A 21875-nucleotide genomic window follows, 5' to 3' on the forward strand; every position below is an offset into this window, starting at 1 on the left:
CTAACTGTTGAACAATGTTGTACTGTGTTTTTATGCTCTTCTCTGGTGGTAGCAAATATCAAAACTAGCAGGAAGTCAATCAAAGAATAAAAATGCTGAGTTCTGTTTGTAAATTAGTACTAGTGTTTCCTTGTAGGGTTCAGCGTCCTCCTTGTATTACAGCTTTGTAATAATGGATTCCTCAGCCAGTTCCCTTAATTGCCCTTGTCTCCTTCCAGACTGATCAGCTGTTGATGGGGGTGCAGCTCTCAAAAAAGGAAAAACAGGTCTCTAGGAAAAGGCTGTGACTCCCTTTGGAGTCAGGCTAGAAAAGAACCACCTTGGCAAGGAGCTATCTGTCCTAGCCCAGAAGCTAACTATGTACACCAAAAAAAACATCCTTTGATCTTTCAGAGCCAATATGGGATTTGGATAAATGGGTGTTCAGAGGCATTCAGAGGCAAGCTGAATGAAGAAGCATTTGCTGTTTCCCTCAGATACAATTTTTGGGGACTAAATAAAATAAGGCTCTCTTCCCCACCCATAAGCCCTCCTAATCCAAAAGTTTTCCTAATTCAGTGTCCCAGAGTATCTAGTGGTTTTAATCAATTAGCTTGCAAAATAATGTGATGATGCTGACAAATTGTAGTGAAAGTAGCTAAGCAGATTGCTGATACTGCAGTATAGGAACCTACAGTGTGTTGTGCACCTGGCATTTCAGATTACCTAGAAAAGAAAGGTTCATTAATTACTGTGTGTAATGAATAACAGCTCTGATTAACCCTGTCTGCAGGGCGTGCCAGGGCTGCAGCACTTGCAGCATCTGTGGTGGATACCTGTAGGGAAGGTAGGTGTTATCCTGAAGGGATGCCAGCAATATCCTCATATTCACCCCTTTGGATGGGAAAGGGGAGCTTGTTGCAGGAAGGGCTCTTTTGCACTGATTGTGCCCTACTGAAAACCACCACCCCTAAAAAATAGCATCCCTTCCTTATCCACATTCTCATAACTTCATTGTTCTTCTGTGGGAGGGAAAGGGCATTTGTGCTGGGAAACTGTCTGCCTTGAACTTTGCATCATTTGAAACTGCCCCCTTCCATTCCTGGGAACAGCTCATGATTTGAAGCACAGATCTATGAGGAGCTAAGGTTGCCTGGCAGCTTAGGCCTTATTTTATCTGCATAGATACCTCAGTTTTGGCTTTCCATCAGTACCCCTCCACTCCATCAGGTATAAAAGATCTTCCTACCTTGTCGTTATGCTTCTGCAATCTGTTCTGAAGGCCCCATGTGCAGTAGCAGAAAGACAACAGATCTCTGTGGCCCCCTCTTGTCCCTCAAAATACTGGAGTGCATGCAAAGTGCCCTTTATTCCAAAATTGCCTTATGGGGAGCAGTGATGTGGCTGTTGAGTGGATCGTGCAGCAGGACTGGCATTTCCATGGTAAATGCAAGTGGTGGGTTTATGGGGGCTCTTTCAGTGTCTGATCTTTTCTCCTGAACTTCCCAAAACAAGAGCCAAGGCTTCATTCTAAGAGGACCACAGAGATGTCCCTGAAAGTAGGAGCAGTTTTGTTCCCCAGCATGTTTTCTGTATGATTTTATTGCAAAAATATGAAGCTGTAAATCAGACATTTCTTATAATCTATTAAGCTGCTTTTATTAATTATTTACTAATTTTTCTTACAGCTGTCTTTATAATCTGCAAGAATTTTTATAAAATGTTAGGAAAATTTTGGCTTCTGGCTGTTTACATCGTGCATTTCAAGTATTTCTTTTCCTCACTGGAATCATCAAACATTTGCAATTCTGCATCTCACTTCACCTGCAGTATCAGTCAAATGTCTTAGTGAAATGTAACTGTTTGAGCTGGGAAAAAAACCCCAATCTTTGCTTTATTGAAGAGTGAACTTGTTTGTTCTTCTGAATTCTTGTTTTGTCCCCTGATTAGCACCTTTTCCACCATGTCCTTTATGTTCTGTTTAATACTGGAGGACCCTGCTAGCACTGAAACCATCCTGCCTTTTCTAAATTATTGACAGGTACACAAATTGCATACAAGCTATGTGAAAAATGTATTGTGACCTAAATTTACCTAAACGGAGGAAAAGCCTTGTGCTGCAGCTAAGCTGAAGCTGAGGAGGCAAACTGAGCTCAGTGCCAGGTTGCAGGCAGTGGCTGTTGCCAGATGTTAAGAAGAGACAAAAGACTGAGGCCACTGGAATAAGTTCTGAATACAGTAAAAAAGTGTAAAAATCTGATATCTGAAAGGACATTTTAGCAAACCGTCAGGAAAATAAGCTTTTTTCTCATACCTATGTATACTATCAGATGCATGGGCCCCATTCCCATTGGGGATTTTTTTTTTTTTTCTTTTTCTACATATATATAAATTGTTCTTCCTGGTGAGATCATAGTACTTTCAATAGCACAAATACATCCTAGTATTTGTTTTTGAATATTCCCTCAACTGTGGCCCTCTCAAAAAGCAGGTATTTGTGGCTGACACCTTGAAGACTGATGTTCTTTCAGAGGGGTGTCCTGGGTGCAGTACCAGTGGCTTCTATAGGAATGTTTTGGATTTGTGCTGAACACAGGGTTGATAACACAGAGATGTTTTTGTTATTGCTGAGCAGGGCTTACAGAGAGCCAAGGCCTTTTCTGTTTCTTGTGCTGTCACACTGGTGAGGAAGTTGGGGGTGTTTGGGAGGGTGGGAGGAGACACAGCCCAGACAGGTGACCCCAACTAACCAAAGGGATATTCCAGACCATATGACACCATGCACAGAATATAAAGTGAGGAAAAGGAGGAAGGAGGGCACATTTGGAGTGATGTTTGTCTTCCCATATGTATTGGGTCTGGCACGGCCTAGTTTTTGGTAGCAGGGGGGCACAGAGATGGCTCCTGTGGAAAGCTCCTAGAAACTTCCCACCATGTCCACCAGAGCCAATCTCTGATGGCTCTGAAGATGGACCTGCTGCTGGTCAAAACTGGGCCAAGGAGAGAGGTTGGTAATGCCCCTGTGATTACATATTTAAGAAGAAAATTAAGAAATGAAAACAAAGTTTTTTCTCCTAGTCAGAGAAGAAGAGGAGGTGAGAGCATGTGAGGGAAACAACACGGAGACCCCAAGGTCAGGTGAGGAGGAAGGGAAGGAAGTGCTCCAGGCACCAGAGCCAAGATTGCTCTGCAGGCCATGGTGAGCCCATGGGGAAGCAGCTGTGCCCCTGCAGCCAACGGGGACCCACGGGGAATGCAGAGATCCACCCCCAGCGGTGCGGGAGGTGCCCTCAGCAGGGCGGGAGAGCCTGGAGGAGGCTCTGCTCCAGGGGAGACCTGGTGGAGAGAGAGGGCCCTGCCACCAGGCTGGAGCAGTCTGGCCTTGGAGGACTGCACCTGTGGAGAGAGAGCCCCACGTCACAACAATTTTGAGAGGACTGGCTGCCTGTGGGAGGGACTCACATTGCAGCAGGTGTGGTATGGCAGCAGCTTGTGAGAGTGGGCCCACGCTGGAGGAGTCCATGGAGAACTATCTCCCCCATGGCCTCACAGGGGAAGGACTCCTCTCCCGGAGCAGTGGAAGAAAATCTCAGTGATGAACTGACCAAACCCCTGTGCCCTGTCTTCTTGCGCTGTTGGTGGGAAGGAGGGAGGGCCTGGAGGGAAATGGTGTTTTAAGAGTTTATTTTACTTCTCATTATTCTCTTCTGATTCTGTTAGTAAGAAATTCACTTTGCAACCTTAATTTGAGCCTGTTTTGCCCTTGAAGTGTCTATCCCAGTCCTTATCTCAACTCATGAGCCCTTTGTTAACTTTTTTCTTTCTCCTCTGCCTGGCTGTGGCAGAGTGAGCGAGTGACTTTCACAGGTGCCTGGTGTTGGGCCAGTGTCAAACCACAACGCCAAGTTACATGGCCCTGCTCTCCTGGAGATGGCTGAACACCTGCCTGCCCATGGGAAGCAGAGAATTCATCCTTGTTTTGCTTTGCTTGTGTGTGTGACTTTTGCTTTCCCTATTAAACTGTCTTTATCTCAACCCACGGGTTTTCAGGTTTTTACTGCTCCGATTCTCTCCCCAATCCTTTTGGATCTCTGGGAGCAGCTCTCTGGGACTTGCTAGCTGCTTGGGGTGAGACTGTGACAGTATGTATTTTTATTCAATGTCTTAGTATAAATCACAGTAGAAATATGCCCTGCATTACAAGAGTGAGCCTGGGAAAAGAAGGAAAGCTTATTCTTGCAGAAATGAGTAACAAAACCACACCCTGAGATTAAACTATTGGAAGAAAAACCTGTTACCAAGATAATAAAATGCATAATATATCCTTACATTAAGGTCTTGTGAGTCAAGGTCTCAACATGAAGGCAAATCACAATACAGCTGGGTTTGTTTGCTGGCTAGGGATGATTTATTGAGGCATTGGTGCACACAGGTAAATATAGAAGCCTCATGGCATTTGATGACCCTTTGGGACATGCAGACACCCTTAACACAGCACGTACAATGACAGCGACAGAGAAAGCAGGGAAATAGCTTTTGGTTGAGCACACACTGCTGCTCACTGTCAGTCTGCAGCTCTGCTGCCAAGATACTCCCTGTCCTTTCTGATTCCCCTTGGATGAGCCATCCCACCAGGACAGAGAGCATGCCCAGTACCCGAGCCAGGATGTGCAGGCAGTGCTGCTACAGGTCTGGGGTGTGTGACGAGCCCTGGTTTCAGTGCCAGGCTCTTCATGCAGAAGTTACTGAGTTGTCCCATCAGCTATGCAGACAGGCCCACAGCTCGTTCCAGGTGTGTAATGAGGAAAACAACCAAGCACAAACTAGAAATGGGAAAGGTTTTATTGCTTTTAATTTTCAGAAAGCTCTTTTGATAAGAATAAGGGCATGGATGTGAATATGAAAGGCACATTCTGGTAACTGGCAGTAAAGCAGCTGTGTCAAAACTTCATTTCAGTGCAAAGATAGATTCCCATCTCTTAAAAAGCTGTTTTTTGCTGTGCCAACATTTCTGCCATCTGTATTTTGTCATAAAGGAATGTTTTGGGGGGCAAAATTATTTTGGTGTCAAAATCTCCTTAAAACTTGCAGAGTCAAATCTTGCAATAGTAGAACTTTTCCTTTCAAAAGCACAGGACTTATTCCTGCAAAAATGGAGGATGTGAAGCATAACACCAAAGCCCCACAAGAAGTCAGAGGTACAATATCTCTGAAAAACTTTTTTAAAAGCTTTAAAGAGACTCTAAAAGCATTTTTAAACTACCTGCCATTAAATCACCTGGAAACTTTTTGATCAGAAAAAAACAAGTAAATTAGACAGCCTTAGACTTACACTTTTTTCCCCTAATTTTTTCCTTAACTTACAACCTAGTAGATGCAATTTTTAGATATTGAATACTCTGCATTTTCATGGGACTAACATGTTAAAATATTCCTTCAGGAGACAACAGAAATAACTATTCTTTAAATGCTAAGCAAGTCCAGAGACTTGCAACTATTTTCAGAATCCTTCTTGGAAAATTCTACATCTGCTAAATAAAAATAGCTGTGAATTTAGGCTCTTATATGTTCATTCACTGAGCACATCTGAAGAGCACATTAAAAGTACTTGTCCTTGCAAAAGAAGAAAACCAAAAGCTTTTATAGCAAGAAGCATTTTTAATTTATTCTGTGACGATAAATAAATTCAGTTATATTTGCTGGTTTCCAAATATATTAGAAAGGAAAAGGAATATCCAGAAATAGTCTGTGCTGGATGAAATGTAAGGATCTAATCAACATCTTTATTCCTTCAAGAATAACAGCAGTGATGAAATTTCCAGTAGCACCAGTATGTGAACTGAAATAGCTCACATAAAAGTGTCCACATCTGATACAAAATTTAAACTCTTAGGTTTAAATGAGGTTATTTACTCTAAGTCCATTGTTTCAGGGGCCAGCTGTATTTCCTGTGAAGGGGGGTCTGTCTGTCTCAGGGCTAAGAAACAGGAACTATGGTGGCTGTTGGCAGCATCGTGAGGCAAATTCACTGGCAAGGTTTTCGGGTGCTCATACAAAAATAGCCGAGTACTAAAGACTAGGAATGCCTTCAGCCACTAGGTGGTATGTTGATTCTGCCATTTAAAGTCCTGACTGTTGAAATAAAGAAGTTAAGAGCTGTTGAAGAGCTCAGATCTAATTCTGATTCACTTTAGCCCTCCTGGTATAACCCAGAGCAAAGCTGTTGGCCTGTGAACAGCTGTTTAAACTCACCTTTTTGCACACTAGACAGAACACAAATCAGAGTACCCCCCACTAGAATTATCATTTCTCTACTTCTTTGATCATTTGGCTTATAGAGATGGGCTTGCTTCTGCTTCCTCTCCTTAACTAAAACACATTTTGCATCGTGGGTGCAAGAAGGAACAATTCTGTGCAAGGGACAGTAGGAACCTGAGGGTGGCACAACCTCCTCCCCCCACCCTTTATTCTCCCTTCTATAAAATTACTCCTCTTCTCTGACACAATGAATTATTTGAGAGCATAAATGGAATCACCCTGTCTCAGAAGAGGACTACAGGGTGGAAGAAGATCTCTACAGTCTTAGGGATTGGTCCAAGTGAGATGGAAAGGGAGTGCCAATGAAGTTGCTCGGAACTCAGGATATTTTAATGCTTTTTAAATTTAGTCTAGCCTCTTGTTTTTATATGAGTAATAATGGGTTGCTCAAAGCACTGTCCTCCAACCACGTGACAGTTGATCTTTAGGATCTCAGGATCATTTATTATTTGTGCAGGCAGAAACCCCAAGTGGTCAGGGGCATGTGTAGCAATGTAAGGAGGAGAACTCTCAAAGACTATTATTAGGTATCTGATCCAAACCTTAAGAATTCTGGCTCAGCTATCAGTTTGCAAAGCCCCTGTTAGGGTAACAGTACTCTCAACTACTGTAATCTACATTTGCTTTTCACTGGAGGGGTTAAACTCTTTACAAATTGTTGCTGGTGGACACTGTAAAAACTTGATGTCTGTATCTTACCTCTCACCTGTGTTGATTCCTGTAGTGAGCTAGCAGATTGTTAGGGCAATGCCACACTTCCCTTCTTCAGAGATACATCCATCCTTTCTGGTTCAAGTGTCCTTCCCTGCCAGGCATAATTTGCTTATTGACCGTAAATGGCAGCAGCGGCACAGCCGGGCTGGAGCACAGCTCTTCTGCCCTTTTACTTAGTCCTGGTAAGCCACACCTGGAGTACTGTGTCCAGTTCTGGGCTCCTCAGGACAACAGAGACATGGAGCTCCAGGAGCAGGTCCAGCGGAGGGTTATGAAATTATAAAGGGGCTGGATCACCTCTCCTGTGAGGGAAGGATGAGGGAGCTGGGGCTATACAGCATTGACACAACTGAGAGGGGAGTCTGGGCTGCAGCATCACACCTCAGGCTGAGTCACAACATCATCCCCACAATTACAAACAAGCCCTCACACTCTTGGTCTTCCCCTTCTGCCTCCAGGCCTTTTGAGTATGCCACATCAATGCAAACATCTCACAAATACAACTCCCTGTGGATGGTCCCTGTGTGTCGGGATCCCATTACTAAGGTTCGAATTAAGGTGCAAAGGAGACCGTATGCCAGTGACAGCAGTATGGGTTTTATCTGATAGTAAATATAAGAGAGAGAAAGAAACAGAAAATAGGTGAGGGGGAACAGAAAGAGAGTAACAGGGACACAGTAAAGAAAATGTCACCAAATGCTCCCTTGATCGTCTCCAGCTTGTCTTCTTGGTAGTGAAGGTTCTCCCAAAAAACATAGAATCTGATGGGTTAATATATGTTCAGGCCAGGTAGGAAAATCCAGGCACCTCCCTGGAGGGGGAGTTTGCCATTGTCCCTTACAAAAGATTCTGGGTTTGTCGCATCACCTGCAGTCCTGTGCTGCCAGGCTTCAGGAATGACTCAGGGGACACTCTGGGGGGCCTTTCATGGATTAAGGCACCCCCTCAGCTGCCTCTCACGGGAATGTCCCATTGGGGTTCCACAGCCACTTTGTGTAAGGGGGGATGGGTTCCCTGCCCCTGAGCAGAGGTTCCAACACACCCAAACTTCCTCCCCACATCTCGGTTGGGGTCAAATCTGTGCAAACCTGCTCCCAGCAAAGGGGTCTGTGTGCTACGGCCTTACCCACCCCAAAGCACGCCAGAGATGATTCTTAGCATGGCGGCTGCGTTTGGCTCACATTCTTTTCCTTGTTGACTTGTTTGTTTCATGTGATTGAAGAATGGGTTTTCCATTTATCTAATCTCAGCAGTTTGACTTTCAGTCCAAAATCCCAGTGAGGTATCTTCAGGGAGGCTTCTTTGGTTGTAGCTTCTTTATGCAGTTTTTGTTATAATGAGCAAAACTTGATATCGATGTTTGAGGCATGAACTACTTCAGTCTCTGACATCAAGTTGTCTGCAAAAACTGGATTTGTTATCTCATGTCCAACAAGCCAATAACTACTCAAGAGAGACATGATCTGTTTCAGATTGCACAAACCTGGTGCTCCATGATATTCAACAGATCAAGTACCTCAATTCTCAGAACTTTTACTATTTATGCATTTTAGCAAAGTGATTAGTGTTCATTAGTTAAAAGTCATATGATTCTCTTATTAATCAGTATTCTGTCTTCAACTGGTTAATGGTTCTTTCACCTCCCGTGCTAACTAATCCCATGCTCAGTCTGTCTCCCTTCTGGTGGGTGGGTTTTTGTGTCCGTGCTCTGTGAGCTGGTCGGGATCTGTCCCTGCCGGAATTACCTGTTACCCAGTGGGAGCCGATTTCAGCACATTTACTGAGTTGTCTTCATTTGATTCTTCCTTATCTTGGGAGTTCTGCCAAATGTCCTTGTGGCCCCTAAATTCTGCGTTTTTGGTGTGCACTATGGGACATCCACTTTGTCCACAGTGGTGCATCCTTCTTCCCAATGAGAAGAAGGAATTAACCTCTCCTGGGTCTGAGAACATTGCAGTCTGTCCAGTCCCAAACCCTAACAAGGCGTTTCTACTAACAAATAATTTGTTTTTGGAGCACTTGGCCATCACTTGGATCTTGCTGGCAGCTCTGTTCCACAGACTCACTCTCCCTTCTCATTCATTCGGCTGGAAAGCAGACAAAAGAAAACTTTACACCCTCCACACTTTGCGGCCCCCAGGCCTGGGGCGGGTTCCGCTCCCGCCCCTCAGCGCCCCGCAGCGCCCCCTGCCGGCAGCGGGGCTCGGCGGGCGCGCTCTCGCGAGACCGGCCCGCGCCTCAGGGCGGCGATGGCGGCGGGGGACGCGGAGTCCTCGCTGGAGCTGAGCCTGACGGGCTCCGGGGCTCTCCCCGGCGCGCTGCCCCCCGCCCGCTCGCGCATCTTCAAAATCATCGTCATCGGGGACTCCAACGTGGGCAAGACGTGCCTCACCTACCGCTTCTGCGCCGGCCGCTTCCCGCAGCGCACCGAGGCCACCATCGGCGTGGACTTCCGCGAGAGAGCCGTCACCATCGACGGCGAGCACATCAAGGTAACCCGGGGGCGGCTCGGGCGGAGGGGCAGCGCCTGGCACAGCGCCTGGCACAGCGCCTGGCACGGCCGATGGATGCCCCGGCAGAGCGGGGTGCCCCGGGCCGCAGCCCCGGCTGGGCTCCGTAGGTTTCCGTCGGCGCCGTGCCCAAAGCTCGCTGCGGCACCGCGGCCGTGCCTGCCTGACACTGCTCAGCTGCTCGGCCCTGCTCCTCCTGCAGCGCTAGGCACGGCGTAAGGTCTGCGATGCTGAACCAGTCCTGCTATAGGCCAAACCTCCTTGCGCCTTTTATCAAATGCTGATTAATACTTTATCCTTACACTGGACTTGTATATACATCTTTTGGCAGTGGTTTAGTCTAACTTGTCCTTGTTAATCACCAGCGTTTTGCCTCTGAGAAATTCTGCGTCTTTGTTCATTATACCACGGTTGTTTTAACCTTCAGCACCACTGAGCCACGTAGGTGCCGCTGTTATGATCATTTTGCATTAAAAATTTTAGGAAATTGAATCCTGTTCAGGATTGAGCGGTGTGTTTCACCTTCTAATTTTTAGGATTCTGTTAAGTTTGCTATATGATGATTGTAACCATTATTTGCAGAATACTCTGTCATCGCTTACAGCTGTAGTTTGCTTACTGTTTTAAATTGAATCCCCATCTGCTTTTGTATTACAGTTTGTTTCTATGGGGAAAGCTCAGTTGTGCAGAAAAAGGAAGTTAACAGTAGTCTTGAGCTTGAACTTCAGCATTTATTATCATCAGGCATTGAAACTACAGCTTACAATTATGTAGCTGAAAGCTATACTTTTTCCTTGCTTATTTACTGATTAAAGAAATAATGGAGGATAGACAAGAATAGGAGAGCCAATTTGCTTTCCCCCTCTTGTGGGAGTTTTATCTTGTATCCTTTTTCAACTAAAAAAGAAAGGTGAATAGGAGGTTTTTGGGTTTTTTTGGTTTTTTTTGGTTTTTTGGTTTTTTTTTTTTTTTTTTTTTTGTAAAACCACTGACTAGAATTTCTCTGACAGAGGAATTGTCCAGACAGAGGAAAGACCTCCTGAGGGATATTGTTTTGTCAGCACCATCTTACTCACTGGCATTTTCATCACATCTGAATGATGCCTGGCCTTTGTTGGAGAGAAGTAAAGAACATGGCACAAGCCACAGCTCTGGGATGCTTCACATAGGTTATTGTGCCATTCTGATAGATATGTTTCTGTAGATTGTTTTGCTGCATTTTTGAAAATGTTATCTGTGAAATAAACCAGTTCTGGTTGAGGAAGATGGAGAACTGCAGGAGGCTCTTCTGAGACACATTGTTTTGTTTCAGCATTAAAGGAATAAATTTTATCTTTATGACCAGGATCCTAGTTCTTGATGGGAGTGTTGTCAAGTTTGAATTGATTTTGGGTGGTTTTGGCAACTTCTCTCACTCCTCTTCATCTTTCTCACATGTAGCAGTCAGCTCCAGCAACACCAGTTCAACCAGGAGAGAGAAGCTCTGATTAACTAGATTATTGTATTCCTTGTTGTGCCCTGAAGGCAGTTTTCCCTCTTGCATCAAAGTAGATTATAAAGTAGTGTCCTCTCCCTTCCCCCAGGCAGCTGGATGGTTCTTTCTTGTGCTCTTACAGCAGTAACTGTTTCCTTCACAGCTGGAAAAGTGCTGTGTCATTGTCAGGAACACAAGCGCAGTTCTTGCTGACTGTCTCTCACACAGCGATTGTGTAGCATTCCAAGACATGGGAACAAGTGTTCCTAGTTCAGTAGGCTGACAGCTTCATATCAAACACTGATGCTTAAATGTGATGAGTAAATTAAAACTTTTAACAAATGGATTTGCTGCCTTCTAAATTTTCCTCTTCCTCAATTGATCTAAGCATTGAAAATTGAAGAAAACAATTATGTCAGTCTTCACTGACTACATTTAAAGAGCAAAGCACAAATGAAATTTAAATAAGAAAGTCCAGATGGCATGTTCTGTACCTTTGAGCTATTGCAAATTTTTTCCCTTTTTAGAGGAGACCAATTATGTTTTTACCGGTGTGTTATAAACCACACATACAAAGTGAGTCTTTGTTTAGAAAAGAGCCTTTCTGGACCACATGACAGAATCAGAAGGTGGGGTGTGATAGCTGAGTCAGTGTATTTAATATTTTTTACGCCATTTGTCTTTCCTGGGGAATGTGACCAAGTGATTCTGTACATTTTTATTAGCTGAGTTATGCTGTTAAACCAAACATTCAAACTGCATGTTTAAAAGGGCTATTATAAAAACTGTGGTCCTCTGAAGACAGGTGTTACTGGACTAACAGTGGAATAGTAATCTTGATGTTACTTCATCAGTGCACACCCATTAATGTGAACATTTTCAATGTTGTTTTTCAGAAGAGAAAATACTTGGGGTGAGAGGCAGAAATGGATCCATTTCCTCAAGTTCACTTGAACAAGGAAAAAAGAAACTTCTGAAGTGTGTAGTTTTCAACATTGGGAAAGGGAGTTACCTCTCAGTCGAAATGACTCTGTTGATAATGCCCTTCAAGCTTGAATGCTGCATGTAAATGAAATTTTGGAAGAGCTGTAGTTTAAGCTTCACTTGCAAGTTATGTAAACCTTTAATTTAATTTCTCCATCTTTACCCAAGGCTGGCAGTACACTTGCCAGCACAATTTGTTACAGCACACTTTTCTTAGCATGGCTTTATTGCTGGAACACAAAGTTCAGCCGAAGCCCAGGGGCTCTTCAGGTGACAAATGCACCCCTGCAGCCCTTCAATCTCTGCTTGATTGAAGCATGACCGATTTCTGCTCTGTGAATAAGATGGGGAGAGAATTGTAAGCTCACAGCTGCCTGTGAAAATCAACTCCCTCCTTAAATTAATTTGATAATAGCATTTCCCAAGATTTATATCTGTGATTCCTTAACATAATATTGTCTATACATAGGATTGCTTCAGCCTGCACTTCTTTTTCCTCTAATTTCTCAAATTCATGAACATTTTCTATGAGTCTCCTGACTTTATGATGTTTTATAAGTGCACAGAACTGGAAGTTTGTCTCACCTGGGTGTGTGACTGAATCTTACCCAAACATGGGTGACTGTTTAGTCTGATTGTGTAGCTTCATGGAGATGCTGTCAGCTGTGTGTAGACTGTAATACCATTGGCAAAAAGAGGGGCTTTGCTCTAAAGTGAGACAGATTGCAACTGGGTACCATTTCGTGGGATCAGAGCCAGGGAAACTTTCCTTGCCTTTCCTAACAATCCTAATGACCCTTTCAGAGACAGCGCACAGACACGGGTCTTTCTAAGTGTCTGGATCAAAAGCTGCAGAGAACTGGAGTAGGCTACAAAAGCCAAGCTGTTCTGATATTCTCATGATGTTCTCAGTTCCCCTGTTGCAACCAGTAGCTGTCATTCCCACCTGCTCTAGTCTGAATTTTTTTTGAGGATGGATGACCAGGGTTGAACATAATATTGCAGAAAAAGTCACACCATTGGAAACATCTTTTGCTCTTTTTTTCTTCAGTCTGTCACATGACTGATTCATAACATCCTATGATTGACTCGTGGATCTGGATTTTAATAATTTCCAACCTGATGAACCCTTTGCTTTTAAAGAAAAAGTCCTTGTTGTCAGTCACTGGTATCAAGACTTTACATCTGCTTCTATTCAGTTTCACCATATTTCCACTGTTGTAGCTTTCAAAACAACTTTATGTGATACTGTAGTCCTCTCTATCACTGATGTATCTTCTTGCTCTTAGCAGATTTCCCTTGCACTTGGGCTTCCTTTTTTCTAATATAAAAAGTCACTGGTTAAAGTGGTAAACAAGACAATTTTCAAGATACTTGCAATTTCTAAAGAAGTTTTACTGAAACATTTGGATCAAAGGAATGCAGAGCTATGGTAAAGGGAGAACAATTTCAACAATTACATAGTGGCTGTGACTTTCATGAGAACAGATTAAATTTCAAATTTATCATCATTGTCTACAGAACATGTAGAATTCCTTGAGTTCTGAATCTCAAGGAGAACTCCTTTCATTCCTAGGGACAAAAGCCTTTCTGCTCAAAAACCAAAGTACTAATCAAACTGCCTCAGCCATCAGCGATCAGTTATACAAGACAGTCAGGAAGCTAGGACTCAGCTTTTTCCCAAAAAATCGAATGTCTTTCAGATGTTTCATTATCACTAAGGTGTGTGTGATAGAGCCACACACCAGTTTATTTCTGACAGTGTACAGGTAATGTGTTGTAGGTGAAGGGGTTCTGGCTGCTGTGCATTGCTGTTCTTATCTCCTGAAGAGCAAGTTTGAGTAAACATTACCATCCACAATTCTCTAGCATTCTCTACATGTCTGAGGTCTCCAGGCTTCCATTACACAGGATGATCAATGTGTTTAAAATTTCTATTAGCTATTGCTTACATCTGCTGGTGCTACAAAGCTTGTTTATTTTGTTTCAATCTGGACCCCAGAAATTAGAAGGAATTTCAGTTCTGCTGAATGTCTTTCTATTCTGACTGTGCTTATAGCACCTGTGTTCAGTCTGTTTTGGACAGAATGGTGTGTACTTGGAAATGATAATCACATGTTAACAGGAGGTTTTTACTTTTCCTTTTTTCTTTCCTTTTTTTTTTTCTTTTTTTTTTTTTATTTTTTCCTTTTATGCATGCCTTGATACTACAAACCATAGTATGGTCCCAGTTAAAGCACTAAAACAAGTTACATGTTCATCACAGGAGGGTTTGATTGCAACACACTGCAGAGAAAGATATCTTTGTCCTGTTTTTGTTGGTGATGTTGAAATCAAGCATGGTTTGATTTCTTCCCACTTTTACATGGCAGTTAACATCATGATAACAGCAGAATTTTAGGGAAGATGAGATTATTTTTGGCAATAATGAAAATCACATCAGCTGAGAGTTGTATTGAAAGTAACACATATTTAATTTTCGAATGAAAGTGCTATTGATAAGACTTCAAGATTTATTTTAATAAAAATCTTTAGAAGTACAGGCTCCAATAAGCTTTCAGAAATTTGTATTTTCTCTCACGTGTCATCATTCCTCCTGGCCTCACTTTTGAGAAGCTTTGAAAGTCAGAGCTGAAATTGTGTGAATGCAACCATTTTCTTCAGCACCAACTAGTCAGTATGCTTAACTCAGAAGAGTAGATTTCTGTCATCATGTAACTCTTCTTGCTATGGGTAATTTGTGTTGTTTTCCAACAGAGTAATAAAACAATTTTTCCTCTCCTTCTCTTTCTGTTTTCAGATACAGCTATGGGATACTGCAGGCCAAGAGCGCTTCAGGAAGAGCATGGTGCAGCACTACTACAGGAATGTCCATGCCGTGGTGTTTGTGTATGATATGACAAACATTGCCAGTTTCCACAGCCTGCCATCCTGGATAGAGGAGTGCAAACAGCACCTTCTTGCCAATGATATACCACGGATTCTGGTTGGAAATAAATGTGACCTGAGAAGTGCTATTCAGGTGCCCACGGACCTGGCCCAGAAGTTTGCTGACACTCACAGCATGCCATTGTTTGAAACCTCTGCCAAGAACCCCAATGACAATGACCATGTGGAGGCCATATTCATGACACTGGCTCACAAGCTTAAAAGTCACAAGCCATTAATGCTTAGTCAACCCCCAGATCACGATGAAATACATATAAAGCCTGAACCAAAACCTATCACATCCTGCTGGTGTTAGGTAACATTGTCACTGGCTATCACTTTGTCTTGTTTGCAAGTGCTTCAAAATTTTGATCTTTGGCGAAGTTAACAGGTTTTGGTAGCAGCTACAGCAAATGTCTTTGGCACTTTAATGTGCTTTTTATTTTAATTTTTCCTGGTGTAGATGTGCCCATCTTATGCTCTTGCACTTTGTAATTGTACTTTCTAAATTACTAAAGTTTCACTATAAATATATGGGAGCATACTCACTTTGTAAAGTTTTGACAAAGCAATCCTAGTTGAGCTCTAGTGTACCAGTTTACTTTTGGTTGCTACTTGTGTTGGAATAATGTAGGAGAAAGAGCCTTTTGTGACAACCGGGGAACTTGGGGTTTGGGTCAGCAAGTGGGGAGATTTTTGGCATATGAAGGAATATTAGGTGGCTGGTAGGAAATTAGAAAGCAGGTGCCTTTTTATTATAAAAGCAAAAGAAACAGGTCTGTCAGTTTGGGCTTCCAGTGTCGGTGTGAATTGCTAGGTTTTGGCCTGTCATTCCACTATGAGCTTGGTCTGTTTCTTCATGGCAGTGGTAATGGAGACTAGGGAGATTAACTTCTCCCTACCTCTAGACAGTTATTTGATACTTAAAACTTTATTAATTTTTCATAATTAGCATGTGATACCAAACTATGTTATGTTAACCCATATTGTGGAAAGTACTGTAGCACAGGATTTGGGGTAAAATTGGGGCTCTATCCATGTGTGCTCTGATCTTACTAAAATTAAGTTATATATTTCTGAATGTGCTGTATTTGAGTTGAGTAAGTAAAAGATTGGGTGAATTTGGCAAAAGCATACTGGTTTTCAAAGATAGGGTGTGCAGGGCTTTAAGAGATTGTGAGTGCTTCTCGGATATCTTGAAAAGCCAACTTGATAACATGTATTAGGAATGGAAATGCTTAGGAATATGGTACAGTCTTAAAATATTTCCAAACACAAACTAAATTGGGTCTTGAAATGGGAGTAAATCTACCAACTACATCATTTGTTACAGATTTTTGAGGGAAAACCTGCATGTATAATGTTGTGACTGTATGTAGGGCATCCTTGGCATTACTAATGTGAGCTAACAGGGGTTAGATGAGGGAAATTCTTCCTCTTGGACCACATTTTTCTGTGTTCTCATAGTTGCAACTGCTTTTTTTCAGTTCTATCTGAAGATCAATTTCTTAATAAAAATGGTGCTAAGTTGCATATTAGCTGCATAAAATGAAATGTAAGCCGTAGAATGCAATCTACGACTTCATTCATGTGCCATGTCAAACAGTGTTTTGTGACTTAGTTTTTGATGTATAAATGAAGATTTTTTTTTTTAATTGCAATGTGTAGCATGTGTTGCTTACTGGAAACTCAATGGAAGGGCTAGTTCAGAAGCTGCCATCCTAATGTTTGTGTTAGAAACAAATTACTGAAACAAGATACCTGTTATTATGTAAACTCTTACAATTCTTAAGATTTAATTTCATTACAACTTATACAGAAAAAAATGCATTGACTTTTTTCTAGATTTTGAAAGAGCATTTAATTTGGTCCAATATGATTAAGATGTTTAAAAAGAATCTAAACAAAAGGTAGTACTTTTTCCTGTATAAAGCTGCTTCAATTGTGACAGTATTGTTGTTTAGGAAACATTTGTAAAAGGAAGCTTTTGTATTCACTCTGAACCTTACATGACTAGAATTTACAGTTGTTTCAGAAACAATCACCTTTTTAACACTAGTGTCCTTAATGATTTCTTTAAGAAAATTATTGCTCTTAAATTGATGTTTATACTGTGGTAAGTAAATATGGTTTACAGTCCTGTTGGACAGATTGTTTTTCACTCATGTACTTAATCCTTTTTCTGAGAAGGATCCTTCTTAATTATTTGTATACTAAATATGTCAGCAAGTTTTCATGGCTTTTGTTTGTTTTGTTGGTTTTGTTTGTTTTGTTTTGGTTGGTTGCTTTGAGGTTTTGTTTGTTTGTTTTTAATAAAAATATCCCAGAACTAAGAATTTTAAAGTCAGTCAGGTGGGGGGATGGGGTAAGAAAATCATGTAACTGCAGTGTTACTGTTAAGTTTTATCTGAAACACCTGCACATCTGTTAAGTTTTATATGAGTTATCACAACTTGTAAATAAGGGCCCTCATGTCATGAAAATTATGTGCAAATGGTGTTCAAGTGTGTAATTCCATGTTGAGCACAAAGCATGTTTTAATGGTTCTTCCATGGAGGCAGTGTGGTCAGTAATGCAGGATTCAGTGTTGCACCCTGGCTTTCAGTGGGCATGTTTTGCCCACAGGATGGATGTCAGAGTACCGAATACTTTGTACGTGTATTTTCACTTTAACCGGCCTGTAAAGTTGTGTTCTTTTGTATGTCTTGGGGGCAGGCAAGGCACAATCCCAGAAAACTAATAAACTGGCTTTGCCACTAACTGTTACCACTTGTTTTCAATAATTATAAAAGAAATTATAACATAATTTCATATGGTTAAAAAAATGCTGTGAGGGAGTTAAAGGAATTTCTAGTTTCTGTCTGTGTGGGTGACAATTTTTACAAAACAGACTGTCAGAATACGTGGACTACTGTCAGTGCTTTCTTGCAATGACTCTGGGTGATTTTAAGGCATCTGCAGCACCCATCTGATGATTCAGAGGCATGTTCAATATTTATTTCAGATTCCAGAAGAATGGGAAGTGAAACAACAGTTACAGAAATAGTGATTACTTGGATGTAAATCAAGACCCTAAAAGGAGTCTTTTCCATCACTCTTCTTCTAGTTTCATCTTGTTCAGAAATAAAACCTCTAACTTTTATAAATTCATTGAAAGTCATATTTCTTGTCCCCTCTGTATTTTCACTTCACCAGAATATAATTCTAATATTCTTTTTTTTTTTTTCCAGAGTCCTGCTTTTGAGGTCATTGACTGATGTTAATGTTTAACATTACAATTCTCAAATAAATGTAGAGCCATATGTTATTTTAAAGTATTAGTAATATTACTTTTAAATGGCAGTCTGTTTTTTCTGTAGAAAATCAGCACCAACACATAATCTTAAATCTGAAGTAATAAGTAACCTTAGAAGTTGTCATTATTCTAGGGCTCACAAAAAAATAGCAGGATTCTGAGGATGTCTCTGAGGATGTGGGATTTTTTCTCCTTCCTCTGTTGATGCAGGGTGCCCAAAGGAGGCCTCATTTATCCAGCTGAATGGCATAATCAGTGAGGGCTGTGAGGAGGCATTGAGAGAGGAAGAATGGCTGCTGGTTTCCAGAGGTGTTCTGGGATTCACTGGGCTCTGTGCAGCCTTCCACCTGCCGAATAGCAGCTCCTTGTAGTTCTGGAAGCTATTTCCAGAGCTCAAAGAAAGGCAAGTGAGAACTACTGGTCATCCAGGGACATTCCCTGAGGTGCACAATCCCTGGGGGGATGTTATTGAAGTACATTGTTTCCTGCCTCGCTGAAGCATCGCTGCTTAATGTGAATCGCAAATTACTGAATCCTTAGCTAATCATTTTAAATTAATGGAAAACAAATTTCCCAGCAATACCAGTGATCAGTACAAAAAAAACAAAAACAAAAAAAACAAAACAAAACCCAAAAAAAAAAAAACAAACAAACAAAAAAAAAAAAAAAAAAAAACAAAAAAAAAAACCCAAAAAACCCCCACCAGAATAGAGCATAATCCTCTCCCTGGCCTGCATTTAACAAATATGCTGCTCTTACTAGCAAGACATTCTTCCCTCTGAGGGTGGTGAGGCACTGGCACAGGTTGCACCAGTAGATGCCCCATCCCTGGAAGTGTTTAAGGCCAGACTGGGTGAAGCTCTTAGCATATGAAAACTAAGAGTCATAAGACCCTGATCTTAGCTCAGTACTTCCTTTTCTATTATTATTTTTTACTGTTTGCACTGCCCCTTTGGGAAGGTCCCAGACAGAAAAAAGACTGGTGTGAGGCAATATGCTAAACTCCCTCTTTCTGAAAATACCTAGTGATTTACTGCTGAAAACATCACAGTGGGCCTCTAAATCAGGAGTCATAAAGCAGAAGCTGCATTTGCTAACCATTTATCCTCTCCAAAGCCTGGTCATCCCCACATCCTTTGCACCCACTGCTGTACAGGAAAACACTTTAAATGCTCAGGGGACTTTGAGGTGCTCCTCGCCCTTCATAGTCCTCTGTCCCTCAGACCTTTCTTCAGTTAAGGAAGGGCAGACAAAGGAAACCACTAAACTGACTCTAAAATACTTGAAACAGTTTTTCTATTTATTTCAATGTATTTTTAGCACACTCAAAATAGAGACAGTGAAGAGCTTCTGCCTTGAGCAACCAAAGATTCAGCTGTAGATTAAGAAAAGCATGTGCTAATCGGAGAGGATTTTCAAATTCCTGTGGATCCTCATGACTACCCTGGAGTGCTAGATTCAATTCTGAGCTAATATCTGAGTCACTGTGATGCTGCTGTTAAAAAGTGCAAACGCTGGGAGACCTTGTCTTTTCCTTCAAGGCTCACAGTGCTTTTGTCAAATTGCATCTGACCTGAAAGAGTTGATTTCAATACTTTCATCTGTCATTAAGTAGGTATATTTAATTTATATGCATGATGATAGTAGAGGGTAAAGAAAGATCTATAAAATATATTCTATCTATATATCTAAAATGATGGTCAGAAAACATGTATATTCACACCACCATAGGCATGCATACTTTTTCATCATAATGCAGCATGTGGGGGAGTGCTGTGTGGAATTCCAACTCTTTTTGATGTGTGATACCTGACACTGGTGGGATTCCAGTTCTAGCACCTGCTTTAAAGGCTCCAGCTCTCAGGCTTTATGGGTGAAGAACTGTTGAATGAAGCAAAAACTTGGGTCATTTGGGGTTAGGAGGCTGCCTGCATCAGACAAAATTAGAAACACAGAAGCAACTGCTATATAAGATATGCTTAGAGTAAACAATTTGGAAGCTGAAAACACCATCTGTCATCCTGAATCAGTCTTACGGTTATTGGCCAGGGGCAAGGGCTTAGCAATATGTGCATGTACTGGTCCACCTTAAACATAATATATAATAACAACTAATATTGACTGAAGAAGAAAGTGATGAGTGTTGTTAAAAACATGTAGTGGACAGAAGCCAGAGGATGAAACATGAATCATGAAACAAAGTAATTTTAAATTAAGATGGCATAAATGTCAAGTCAATGAAAGAGAACACACATTTCTGTAACTTTGAAGCTGTAACTACCAAGGAAGGAAGGAAGCAGCAGCTCAAAAAGTGCAAGTAAAACTGTGCAGTTTGATAATGTGCTTGGGTTAGATGGGCCTGAAGAGGTGCAGGACAAAGCAGTTCCTGTTTTTATGGAGAAGCACCTAGGGAAGGCTGGGAAATGCTGTTTGCTTTAATGGGCTTCCCTCCTCAAGTTAGAGGTAAATTCAACAACTTTTCCCCATACTTACACATTGTTGGTGCTGGAGAATCATGGAATCATATATCAGTTTGGAAGGGACTGGTAAGGATCAGTGGTTGGACTCAAAGGTCCTTTCCAACATAAAGAAGTCTGTGGTTCTATGAGCCTAGGAAACCAGAAATCACACAGTCTGACTCCATAAAAAGGGAATATTCCTCCTCTCAGCTGCAGGCAAATACCACTTTCTGTTTTCAGAACATATCTGTATTTTGATTAATTAGTACCTCTCCTGTCCTTTCCCAGCTCTTTTAAGGCTCTCTTCTGTAGTCTGCCTTTCCCTTGCATGTTTAATGAGCAAGACCTACTCAATGTTCCCTACTCAAAATATTTTAGCCCAGTTCATCTACCTATAGTGAAGATTTACTTCAACTACTTCATGCAAAAACAGGGTGGGCTATGGAGACACACAGCTGTGACTTTGCTGGCAAAAGGCAGTGAGAAAACGGGATACAACGGGGAAACACATTTGTGCCCAGCAAAGGCTGCCTTGACCCTGAGCACCATCATCTCAGCAGCACAGGGGAGGAACTGCACCAAACATATGTCTATGAAAAATAAAAATTCAGATACAAACAAATAAATAAATAAATAAACTTTTTTTTTTTTTTAAATCCAGACAGGCTTGTTGTCAAAGAAGTGTCTGAAAGGGTTTCCTGATCCTCACCATGATGAAGATCCCTTCTCTTTCCCTCCTCCTCTGCACCTCCTGCCCCTTCTGTTGGGAAAATGACTTCAAAAAATTCTTTGCCCTTAGTTGAACATTAACTTCCAGAATCAGCTTCCCTGATTAACCTTCTGATTACACTGGGTGATTAACTCTGGCCACTGCTAATGGAGAGGCTGGCAGGCTTTGCCTTTACCCACCTGTGGATACTCTGTGCACCTTGTTCTGTGTGTCAGGGAATAGGGTAATGTTTGTCTCAGCCTGCCTGAGGTAAAGAAGTTTTTTTGATGTAAATGCCTTGTCTTTGACTTAATACAAGCAATGCTGACACAAGGTGAGCACAAAATGCTTGGGTCCATAACGGGGGTCCATAACTCCACCTGACTTACCACCAGTGAATGCTGGGGGTGACACAAGCCATGGAATATCCCTGGAGAGGCAGGCAAGCTCTGGGAAGGTACTGTACCTCACATGTGGAATGGGCTGCTAAATTTAGTACTGGAAA

General features: G+C 41.8%; 1 protein-coding gene across 1 annotated transcript; it reads left to right on the forward strand.

Moving 5' to 3' along the window:
- Window positions 1-9209: 9209 nt before the first annotated feature.
- On the forward strand, window positions 9210-17667 carry RAB33B (RAB33B, member RAS oncogene family). The gene is made up of 2 exons (XM_002191641.7): window positions 9210-9503; window positions 14780-17667. The coding sequence occupies exons 1-2, from the start codon at window positions 9261-9263 to the stop codon at window positions 15221-15223; spliced, it is 687 nt and encodes a 228-aa protein (XP_002191677.1). The 5' UTR covers window positions 9210-9260; the 3' UTR covers window positions 15224-17667.
- The last annotated feature ends 4208 nt before the right edge of the window (window positions 17668-21875 follow it).

This window comes from Taeniopygia guttata, chromosome 4 (assembly GCF_048771995.1).
Source record: "Taeniopygia guttata chromosome 4, bTaeGut7.mat, whole genome shotgun sequence".
NCBI classification, from domain to species: Eukaryota; Metazoa; Chordata; class Aves; order Passeriformes; family Estrildidae; genus Taeniopygia; species Taeniopygia guttata.

Excerpts from the sequence above, each read along its gene's own strand:
- RAB33B (XM_002191641.7), top strand. The coding sequence starts at position 9,261 with ATGGCGGCGGGGGACGCGGAGTCCTCGCTGGAGCTGAGCCTGACGGGC. Across the intron at positions 9,504-14,779 it reads TCGACGGCGAGCACATCAAG|ATACAGCTATGGGATACTGC; the intron begins GTAACCCGGGGG and ends TTCTGTTTTCAG.